The 12,050-nt window shown below is 50.5% G+C and overlaps 1 protein-coding gene across 2 annotated transcripts in view; it reads left to right on the forward strand.

The window, feature by feature from the left end:
• CCDC93 (CCC complex scaffolding subunit CCDC93) overlaps positions 1-12,050 on the forward strand; it is a 133,948-nt gene that overhangs the window by 106,384 nt on the left and 15,514 nt on the right. For both annotated transcript variants that reach the window (XM_075584584.1, XM_075584585.1), the window contains one exon: positions 7,565-7,673. In XM_075584584.1, the coding sequence (XP_075440699.1) occupies positions 7,565-7,673 (109 nt within the window). The remainder of the gene's footprint in view (positions 1-7,564; positions 7,674-12,050) is intronic.

Below are 12,050 nucleotides of genomic sequence, written 5' to 3' on the forward strand. Positions count from 1 at the left end.
TAAGGAATCATAGCAAAGTATTACAGATGAAGAAATAGGCATTTTATCCAATCCATCACAGTCCCCCCTTGAAATGTCTATTTCTGAGTCTGTCCCTAGATGTATACTAACTCATCTGTCCAGATGTGCCTGGGAACTCTTTTGTGCTGTACGTTAGACGAGTCATGGCTTGTCCATGACCCCCCTTGCCACAGACTTTGCACATAAGGAAGTCAGATGCTGTCCCTATGGATTTATACTATTGTACTTAACTGGGAGGGACTGTAACGGAGTAAATGGACCATCTTCCAAGAGTGGAGTATTATTATCTGACTGCAGAAAAAAGGTAGGAGTGCTATTGTCAACAGCTTTGGTCATGAACTTTTTAAAACATGGGAGAACACAGCAGACAATAATCACAAACAAAACAAAAATAATAACTATTGCGATGCCTATTTGGGCAAGAATCTTTTGCCATCCCGTCTTTCCTTGCTAGACCATTTTGTGGTCGGTATCCCCAATCTGTTCCTGTGTTCCATCCTACTGCTCCCCAGTAATCACATTCCTGTCCCCAGTAGGAATCCGTTACGCATATATAAGTAGACCTGAAACCGACATTGCTGTATCGATTATATTGCCAATGTGTTGAGGGGCAGCGGACTATATTACAATAATCAAAGGAGAAGGTAGCTACATGAGTATTGGATGAATTATACCAAAAGTGACTACCCCTTCATGTTGGGTGATAGCAATCTTTTGTGCCCCCCCTAGACCCAACAAGCAAAGGATATATAGCATCATTTTCCTTCTGAGGTGTCCTCGTTGGGAGCTGGAACCTTCTTGCAATGAGAGGCGTGTATCCAGGTGTTCTTGCCAGCTAGCTTGACTGATGTCGCTGTGGTCAACAGAACTTGGAAAGGACCATCATATCTGGGCTCTAGGGAATGTTTCCTTACAAATTTCTTCACAAGCACCCAGTCTCCGGGCACGAGTTTATGAGTCCCGGTATCTAGATCTGGATCTGGAATAGAAGAAAACACTCGACCATGCATATTGGTTAGTCCTTGCGCTAGGGCAGTTACATATTTCGTCAAAACATCAGACTGCATCTGTAACTGCTGTGGGTAGTAACAACCAAGTTTGGGGGCAGTACCAAACAGTATCTTAAATGGGGATAGAGCATATTCCCCTCGTGGGGTATATCTATATCGAATACTGAACAAAGCAATGGGTAGACTATCTGGCCAGGGCATATTTGTTTCCTGGGCCATTTTCAACATTCTAGTTTTCAGTGTGCCATTCATTCTTTCTACCTTTCCGCTACTCTGTGGATAGTATGGGGTGTGGAAAGCAAGGGTGGTCCCTAGCGCGGACCAAATTTCTTTAGCTAACGTAGCAGTGAAAGCAGGGCCTTGGTCGCTTTCTATTACTTCAGGTACCCCATATCTACAAACCACCTCTGTCAGGAGTTTTTTTGCTGTTGTTTTCGCAGTGAGATTGGTGACAGGATAGGCTTCTGGCCATCCTGAAAACATATCTACAATTACTAACGCATATTCAAAACGGCCTGATTTTGGCATCTGAATATGGTCAATCTGGATACGCTGAAAAGGGTATAAGGGCCTTGCAAGGTGTTTCTGCGGTGGTTTTTCCACACGTCCTGGGTTACACTTTGCACAAATTGTACATGATTTGCAGAAATTACTAGTCATTGGGGTAATTCCAGGCACCACATAGTATTTCTAGAGAATTTGGAATTACCCAGTATACCGAGGCTGCTAACAGGTAGTGCACACACTTTATGGCAACTTGATTGAAGAGAGACCCAGCAATGATTAATGAAACAATAAGCCTGCGGTATTGAAAACAGGGAGTTGGGTAATAGTAAGCCGGATAGAGGTACAGGGGGACACCTCCCTAAGGGGCGCCCCCAAGTAAATCACAGCCCGGCACTAACCGCCTCAATAATCTCCCTGAAATACCGCGTGGAGGTTAGGAGTACTCACGAAAAAGCCGTCCCTGTTGGTGCAGGGAATTCTGCAGCGGCTTCCTCCTCTGGTGTAGCTGGCGTCAGCGTGCTCCTCCGTAAATGATGACACAGGAAGAAGGGGGTAGGATGGTCCGTGGTTCACAGCAACTTCAGCAGCCAACGCATGGATGTCTAAAAAAACTTTATTGATCGCTAGCAGTAAACATCAGGCAACCACTCTAACATGTTTCGTCCAGGCTATGGACTTTTTCAAAGTCTAAAGTTTAAAGTTTTTTTTAAAGTTTAAAGTTTTTTTAGACATCCATGCGTTGGCTGCTGAAGTTGCTGTGAACCACGGACCATCCTACCCCCTTCTACCACATAGTATTTGTCGATCAGTGCATTCATAAGAATCTTCGAGAGATGTGCTGCTCCATGTGCCCATTGTACCACAACAGGATACAGTGCCCGTGGCAGACAAAGTTTCTTTTTGTACTCATAAATTCCTTCTTGGGGCGATGCACCTCTTTTCTTCCAGCTTTCCTTTTCTTCCTTTGTTGCAGATTCTTGCAACTTCTTCAGATATTCTCGATTCACTGGGAGGTTCTGCATTAACGGAACCATCCTTGTCGTGTCCACTCGATCTTCCACTTCTCGTATCCCGCTGGCAGCTTGTTTTGCCGCAGCATCCGCCAGATGGTTTCCTCTGGCTTCTTCTGTGTTCAGTTTCCCATGGGCTTTTACCTTTAGGATGGCCACATGGCTTGGAAGGAGTAGGGCGTCCATCAGAGCTTGTATGGCTGAGCTGTGTTTCACTGGTGTTCCTGCTGCTGTCAGAAATCCCCTGGTTTGCCAAATGACGCCAAAATCATGTGCTACTCCAAAGGCACATCTAGAGTCAGTGTAGATATTCGCCGTTTGTCCTTCTGCCAGTTTACACGCTGCAGTGAGGACTTGTAGTTCGGCTTCTTGTGCAGATGCTGTTGACGGTAGTGTGCTTGCCAGTAGGACCACAGAGTCTGTGGTGACAGCATAACCCGTATGGTAGGTGCCTTGTTGATCAGCATATCGAGAGCCATCCACAAATAGGATTAGATCTGGGTTCTGTATCGGCTTTTCACTCACCGTGGGCAGATGAGCTGTTTCTAGCTTCATGAGTTCGAAGCAATCATAGGGTAGGTCGACTCCAGCTGTGCTTTATTCTTGTTCGTGTCCCTGCACATCTCCCCCCTCGGGAAGTGGAAGAAGAGTGGAGGGGTTAAGCACTTGGCACCGGAGAAGGGTGACATTGTCTGGAATGAGAAGCGAGCATTGCAACCTGAGGTGTCTGGCAGCGGACAGATGTTTTGGCTGTGTCTGATTGAGAATAGCAGCAATGTCATGTGGTGCCAGGAGAATGAGGTCATGCCCTAGAACGATATCCGAAGTTTTATCCAGCAGTGCTTGAGCAGCAAAGACAGCACGAAGACAGGACGGTCCACCACGAGCCACAGCATCGAGACGGCTGGAGTAATAACCAATAGGTCGACATCGGCCAGCGTGTGGCTGTGTTAACACGCCAGTTGCATGTCCATTTCGTTCTGATACGAAAAGCTTAAAGGGTAAATCATAGTCTGGGAGGCCCAAGGCAGGGGCCGAGGATATTACCTGTTTGAGAACAGTGAAATTCTTGGAAGCCTCTGGGGTCATCTGAAAGGGATTTGTTGTTAAAACATCGTACAATGGTTGCATCTTTTACTGCTTGAGGATCTTGAACCATTCTATACTTATCAGGTTCACCCTTCGCGGGGCGTTTCTTTACAGGGAAAAGAGGGGTATTGCAGTTTACGGGGAAGCGGGGCCCCTTATTTGAGCTGTACAACAATGGGCGGTACCCTTAGGTGCCCCATATCCTCAGGGCCTGTGGATCATAATTTGGACGGGATCCTATCCATGACAGCGGGCGGTATACTGGCAGCTGAGGGTTTGTCCGCTAATGCCAAAAGTATCGGAAGGGAACAAAGGGCAGAGACATCTGACTCCCAGAGCGGGGAGGTTACATCAATGGTGCCATCCTCTGAGAATATTATGGAGGCCTGTAACCTGGACAAAACATCAGTGCCAAACAGATTAAGCGGGCAGGTAGAGGAAACTACAAATCGTGCAAATAGTTCAGGGTAGGGACCTATCTGCAGGGGTCGTGTTAATGGGCTAGAGCGCGGTGTGCCATCTACCCCCACACATAAAACATCAATATCAGACAAATAGGAAGGGTCAGGTATGTCTGCAGCTCTAATTACGCTCCTGGCTGTACCTGTGTCTACCAGGAAGGGGGTGAGGTGACATACATTATTGGGGCGCCTTCTACCTGCTTGGGTGTCTGCCCATATAACCATGGGCAGCGGTCGGGTACTGGGGGGTGTCTGGGGTTAGTATTCTAGGTCATGTTTGCCTCCTGTGCAACGGCCTGTGACTCACTATCTGAGTCAAAACTACCAGGCGTACTATAGTGGACACTGCTGCTGGGTCTGTGTGCTATTGTTGTGTCAGGGTAGACTTGAATCCCTACCGCTGGGGCAGTGATTGTCTGGGGTGAAAGGACTGGCATTAGGGGCATTAGGGGCATTAGGGGCGCAGTCGGGGTGTAAAAGGAACCGTCTGCCTGCATCACAGGATATAGTTCTGCTGCATGAACAGTCAAGGTTGGTTTGTCATCTGTGGGCGGGGTAGTGGGTTGTATAGGTGGGGGTGCTGCTGGAGCTGGGACCGAAGGTAACAAAGGAGTGAGTATAGATAAATCAGTCACACCACAATTAAAACAATCTTCCCTCCCTTTTCTATCTCCTGCTTGGTCCATTTTTCTCTGGACAGCCTTGGTAACATTAAACCAGGCTTCTGCTATCTTCAGCAGGTTGCTATCATTCAAAATTCCTCTCTTTTCTTTCAATATCTTTCGACACATTTCTGGTTGTAACCTGCCTTCTGCTGCAGTAATACTACATACTTTAAACAGGCTACTGGCTTTGTTTTTTCACTTGTTATTATATTAACTTCTGTCCTGGCAATGATAAAATAAATGCAGCGGGACCCTTCTGTCCCTCAACAGAATTATTTTGACTCATACTAACGTAAGGTATGTTTCCCTGTGGGATTCAAAAAAAACACACAAGACTGCTCTCCCTGATCTTCTCCCTCCCACAGAAAAAGACCCCTCTTTCTAGTTGCCATTAGAACAGAAGGAAAAAGAATATTTTCTGGTTTTAAAAGACCCATTCGTGTGGCCAGTACGAACAAATCTTTCAAAAATAAATCTTTACCAGTTACCGGGAAAGCTGCTCCCATTCCTCTTCGTTCTGTTCTCTCTCTTTCCGCCACTAGGTGGCAGGCTAAGACTCCTTTCCCTGTCTTACTTGCCTGTGCTCAAATGTTAAAACTGCACTTTTTTTTTTTTCTCTATACTGCAATTACTAGCAAAAATGCCCTGCTTTTTTTTTTTTTCCTCTTTTTCTTCTTTCCCTTCACTTATAACACGTTATTTCCCTTCCAAATAATATACACAGTATCTAATTGTATCCCAATTCCTGCATATAAACCTTTCATAAAAATAACCCTCAATACTTACTTTCACAACACAATCATATGCCTTGATTATCTATCAGCAAATTCACTTGCCTATTTCTTTCCTATTCACTTTCTTTCTTTCTTACTGCAAAGCGTACGTTAACGCGGAAAAAACAGGAGTTCGGGCAGTTTAACATCTAGGGGTTATCGCCCAAGCACCTATGGGCTATCTCTTCTACTCTCAACAATCCCCACCCGTCCTCATGAATTCTCAACACTAATACACAAACACATTTTGGACATAACATACAACTTGATTACGAGAGAGGGAAAGGTTGTTCAGGGATCAATCGACAGGATTCCTCGCTGTTACCAAGCGTAACGCGCTAAACACTCCTTCCCTCGCAACGCGCCAAACCGCACAGTCACTACCGGGATTCCCGTGTTTCCTCTCTGAACCGACTATACCTTACTCCCCCTTTACCCCTCCTTCCACCAAGTTTACAACGTACATTGACAAAACCCCTAGTCAGCCGACAAAAATCCCACTCCACTTCGGGCTCCCACTTGCGGCACTGACTAACATATACAACATGTAAACATATACCGAGTGACAGATAGTCTAGGTAACAGGTTTGAGTTTAAAACGGGCTCTGGGCAAGATATCTACCTGTCTTTAGGTGACCTTCGGAGAGCCGTATGAGACACAGAAATAGACCAACAGCGGAGACAGTGCGTATCGGTAGATAATAAATGTTATCTTACCGTACTCCAGAGGTGATCAGTCTCCTGCCGCGTCCGCATTTGGTCCACCTCGGTCCCTCTGTGCACGGCTGTCTGTTGGTTCACAACCCAGGGCCCCACGTTAGAGCGCCAGCTGAATTGGATAATTTGGATCAGACCAAAAACGTCTTCAGAGTATCTGTCCTCGTCCAGATTATTTTCCCTATATATATATATATATATATATATAGTGCATGCACTGAGAAAAAATCACGCTGACACACAGGAGTTCAGTATGATAATGTCTGACTTTATTCCTACAGAGCCTGCGTTCATATACAGGGGCTGTAGGGGAGGGGGTTTGTATGCAAAAGAGCTAGACAGCTCAATGATTCTTTGTTAGGTCTCGTCCTTATATGGTCTTGTTGTTATGATTTATGGTCTTGTTATTGTAGGTTTTCTTGGACACATCAGCATTTGAGGGGAAGTCCTCGGTGCCATCTTCCTTACTTGAAGGGAGGGGTAGCTGCGGTAGCCATTTTGAGTAAGGAATCATAGCAAAGTATTACAGATGAAGAAATAGGCATTTTATCCAATCCATCACAAAGGCAGGAGCAGAGTTAGGAAGAGGTGTAGGATGGGAAGAAGAAACAGAGGGGATGTTCTGCCCTATGGATATGTGATCACATGATCGTGATGTTACGGTGAAACGTAACTACACCCTGGGCCTCCGAAGGGTTAAAGCGCCACTTTCCTTGCTCTGTTCTGAGGTTACAGAATCGGGGGGTCTCCTGGAAGCTGAACTACGCTATTTGTATCCCTGGGGACCCTCGAGGTCCTATCTGCGGGGGTCAGAACCTGAGCTGGCAGCATATCCCTGGCCCCCGGAAGCAGTTCCGTGGGACCCCCATATCCCTGGCCCCCGGAAGCAGTTCCGTGGGACCCCCATATCCCTGGCCCCCGGAAGCAGTTCCGTGGGACCCCCATATCCCTGGCCCCCGGAAGCAGTTCCGTGGGACCCCCATATCCCTGGCCCCCGGAAGCAGTTCCGTGGGACCCCCATATCCCTGGCCCCCGGAAGCAGTTCCGTGGGACCCCCATATCCCTGGCCCCCGGAAGCAGTTCCGTGGGACCCCCATATCCCTGGCCCCCGGAAGCAGTTCCGTGGGACCCCCATATCCCTGGCCACCGGAAGCAGTTCCGTGGGACCCCCATATCCCATTCCGTAATAAATATCCCGGGGGCGCTGGCACTGCTGCTCTAATCCCAGGAAACCGCTAAACGGAGGAGTTTCTTACTGATTAAATATCTGCCCGAGATTGGATCAGAAAACCTCTTTTCTCCCCGCCGCAGGCGCGAAGGAATCGCGAAATTGCAGTTTTACATCGCAAGATCGATGAGGTGCCGAGCCGCGCCGAGCTGGCGCAGTATCAGAAGAGATTTATCGAGCTCTACGGACAAGGTATGTGTTACATTGTATCACGAGGGGCGATAACTTAGGTGAGGTGAGCACAGATCGACCTGGCAGTCCTGACAAGGGTTTGCAGCCGGGACTACGTTAAAGCAGCTGTCTGCCCTGATTGCCATTTTTTGGCGTTTCATTGATTCTCTGCTTGGGAATAGAAGTGTCCAAACGATGAAACTGGAGGTTTCCCAGAGTGCAGCGCAGGGTTACGGTTACCATGGTAACCTCGAGCTAGAGATTAAAAATCAGGATTTTTAGCACTAAAACATTAAAAAAAATGAATGAGCTGAACAAGCTCAGGAGGCAAAATAGTAACTTTCTCTGCGTTATGATCGGTTTCTGCGGGATCGCTGGGTCACGTTCCTTCCCAGAAAACACGGGAGGTAGCAGCAACAAACTATCCCCTTACAGAGGGGCTTCCCCTCCTTCAGGTCACCCCTCTGTCCTGTCGACCCCCCCCCTCACCCCCCCATTCCTCTGTCGCCCCCCCCATTCCTCTGTCGCCCCCCCCATTCCTCTGTCGCCCCCCCCATTCCTCTGTCGCCCCCCCCATTCCTCTGTCGCCCCCCCCATTCCTCTGTCGCCCCCCCATTCCTCTGTCGCCCCCCCCATTCCTCTGTCGCCCCCCCATTCCTCTGTGGCCCCCCCATTCCTCTGTGGCCCCCCCCCATTCCTCTGTCGCCCCCCCCCCCATTCCTCTGTCGCCCCCCCCCCCCATTCCTCTGTCGCCCCCCCCCATTCCTCTGTCGCCCCCCCCCATTCCTCTGTCGCCCCCCCCCCATTCCTCTGTCGCCCCCCCCCATTCCTCTGTCGCCCCCCCATTCCTCTGTCGCCCCCCCATTCCTCTGTCGCCCCCCCATTCCTCTGTCGCCCCCCCATTCCTCTGTCGCCCCCCCATTCCTCTGTCGCCCCCCCATTCCTCTGTCGCCCCCCCATTCCTCTGTCGCCCCCCCATTCCTCTGTCGCCCCCCCATTCCTCTGTCGCCCCCCCATTCCTCTGTCGCCCCCCCATTCCTCTGTCGCCCCCCCATTCCTCTGTCGCCCCCCCCATTCCTCTGTCGCCCCCCCCCATTCCTCTGTCGCCCCCCCCCATTCCTCTGTCGCCCCCCCCATTCCTCTGTCGCCCCACCCCATTCCTCTGTCGCCCCCCCCCATTCCTCTGTCGCCCCCCCCCATTCCTCTGTCGCCCCCCCCCATTCCTCTGTCGCCCCCCCATTCCTCTGTCGCCCCCCCATTCCTCTGTCGCCCCCCTACTCACTGCAGGGCTCACTACCTGCTTTGACGCGTCAGCCGGTAGGGGATGCAAGAGGATTGTGATCCCGAGCGGTGACGCGTCACGTGGTGCGCTGGTGAGCCTATTGGCGCCGGGGGCTGGATCTGTCAGAGCTTCCCCCACCTCCAAAGGGTAGGGGGAGAAGTGTGTGTGTGTGTGTGTGTATGTGTGTGTGTATGTTAGTGTGGGGTCCTGTGCACGGTTGCGGGGTCTTCTCCTGCTGCCAAATCACCGCAGGTGTCCCGGGCAGCCCCCTGCACCCACAGAGAGCGAGCAGCAGAGATGCCCTCCCCCTCCCCCCCATTGTGTGGGGGCTCGCTCCTCACCCCGGACAGGCAGATCCTCCCGCTCCTTCCAGCACCCAGCCAGCAGCAGCAGCAGCAGCAGCACCCTCCTGCAGCCCGGGAGACCCCTGCTGCAGCCCGGGAGACCCCTGCTGCAGCCCTCCGCGGCAACCACGCCCCCCACTCCCTACGGGCTTCAGATAGCGGTGAAGTGCCTCTCCACTCGCCGTCTGATGCAGCGGGGCCTCGGCCTCACCGCTTCTAAAGGAAGGAGGGGATCTTTCTCACCCGTTTCCAGAAAGCGAGATCTCTGACCCTCCGTCAGAAAGCCGCATACTGATAGAGAGCAGGATCAGAATTGGCAAAACACGGACAAATGGGACCTTGAAATGAAGTAAATGCTGCTCAATAGTAAGACATCAGAGACCGCCCGCGAGACTTCTGCCAGACTCGTTTCCTAGCCAATAATAAGACATCAGAGACCGCCCGCGAGACTTCTGCCAGACTCGTTTCCTAGCCAATAATAAGACATCAGAGAGCGCCCGCGAGACTTCTGCCAGACTCGTTTCCTAGCCAATAATAAGACATCAGAGAGCGCCCGCGAGACTTCTGCAGACTCGTTTCCTAGCCAATAATAAGACATCAGAGAGCGCCCGCGAGACTTCTGCCAGACTCGTTTCCTAGCCAATAATAAGACATCAGAGAGCGCCCGCGAGACTTCTGCCAGACTCGTTTCCTAGCCAATAATAAGACATCAGAGAGCGCCCGCGAGACTTCTGCCAGACTCGTTTCCTAGCCAATAATAAGACATCAGAGAGCGCCCGCGAGACTTCTGCCAGACTCGTTTCCTAGCCAATAATAAGACATCAGAGAGCGCCCGCGAGACTTCTGCCAGACTCGTTTCCTAGCCAATAATAAGACATCAGAGAGCGCCCGCGAGACTTCTGCCAGACTCGTTTCCTAGCCAATAATAAGACATCAGAGACCGCCCGCGAGACTTCTGCCAGACTCGTTTCCTAGCCAATAATAAGACATCAGAGAGCGCCCGCGAGACTTCTGCCAGACTCGTTTCCTAGCCAATAATAAGACATCAGAGAGCGCCCGCGAGACTTCTGCCAGACTCGTTTCCTAGCCAATAATAAGACATCAGAGAGCGCCCGCGAGACTTCTGCCAGACTCGTTTCCTAGCCAATAATAAGACATCAGAGAGCGCCCGCGAGACTTCTGCCAGACTCGTTTCCTAGCCAATAATAAGACATCAGAGAGCGCCCGCGAGATTTCTGCCAGACTCGTTTCCTAGCCAATAATAAGACATCAGAGAGCGCCCGCGAGACTTCTGCCAGACTCGTTTCCTAGCCAATAATAAGACATCAGAGAGCGCCCGCGAGACTTCTGCCAGACTCGTTTCCTAGCCAATAATAAGACATCAGAGAGCGCCCGCGAGACTTCTGCCAGACTCGTTTCCTAGCCAATAATAAGACATCAGAGAGCGCCCGCGAGACTTCTGCCAGACTCGTTTCCTAGCCAATAATAAGACATCAGAGAGCGCCCGCGAGACTTCTGCCAGACTCGTTTCCTAGCCAATAATAAGACATCAGAGAGCGCCCGCGAGACTTCTGCCAGACTCGTTTCCTAGCCAATAATAAGACATCAGAGAGCGCCCGCGAGACTTCTGCCAGACTCGTTTCCTAGCCAATAATAAGACATCAGAGACCGCCCGCGAGACTTCTGCCAGACTCGTTTCCTAGCCAATAATAAGACATCAGAGAGCGCCCGCGAGACTTCTGCCAGACTCGTTTCCTAGCCAATAATAAGACATCAGAGAGCGCCCGCGAGACTTCTGCCAGACTCGTTTCCTAGCCAATAATAAGACATCAGAGAGCGCCCGCGAGACTTCTGCCAGACTCGTTTCCTAGCCAATAATAAGACATCAGAGACCGCCCGCGAGACTTCTGCCAGACTCGTTTCCTAGCCAATAATAAGACATCAGAGAGCGCCCGCGAGACTTCTGCCAGACTCGTTTCCTAGCCAATAATAAGACATCAGAGAGCGCCCGCGAGACTTCTGCCAGACTCGTTTCCTAGCCAATAATAAGACATCAGAGAGCGCCCGCGAGACTTCTGCCAGACTCGTTTCCTAGCCAATAATAAGACATCAGAGAGCGCCCGCGAGATTTCTGCCAGACTCGTTTCCTAGCCAATAATAAGACATCAGAGAGCGCCCGCGAGACTTCTGCCAGACTCGTTTCCTAGCCAATAATAAGACATCAGAGAGCGCCCGCGAGACTTCTGCCAGACTCGTTTCCTAGCCAATAATAAGACATCAGAGAGCGCCCGCGAGACTTCTGCCAGACTCGTTTCCTAGCCAATAATAAGACATCAGAGAGCGCCCGCGAGACTTCTGCCAGACTCGTTTCCTAGCCAATAATAAGACATCAGAGAGCGCCCGCGAGACTTCTGCCAGACTCGTTTCCTAGCCAATAATAAGACATCAGAGAGCGCCCGCGAGACTTCTGCCAGACTCGTTTCCTAGCCAATAATAAGACATCAGAGAGCGCCCGCGAGACTTCTGCCAGACTCGTTTCCTAGCCAATAATAAGACATCAGAGAGCGCCCGCGAGACTTCTGCCAGACTCGTTTCCCAGCCAATAATAAGACATCAGAGAGCGCCCGCGAGACTTCTGCCAGACTCGTTTCCTAGCCAATAATAAGACATCAGAGAGCGCCCGCGAGACTTCTGCCAGACTCGTTTCCTAGCCAATAATAAGACATCAGAGAGCGCCCGCGAGACTTCTGCCAGACTCGTTTCCTAGCCAAT

Source organism: Ascaphus truei, unplaced genomic scaffold (assembly GCF_040206685.1).
Source record: "Ascaphus truei isolate aAscTru1 unplaced genomic scaffold, aAscTru1.hap1 HAP1_SCAFFOLD_665, whole genome shotgun sequence".
Taxonomy (NCBI): domain Eukaryota; kingdom Metazoa; phylum Chordata; class Amphibia; order Anura; family Ascaphidae; genus Ascaphus; species Ascaphus truei.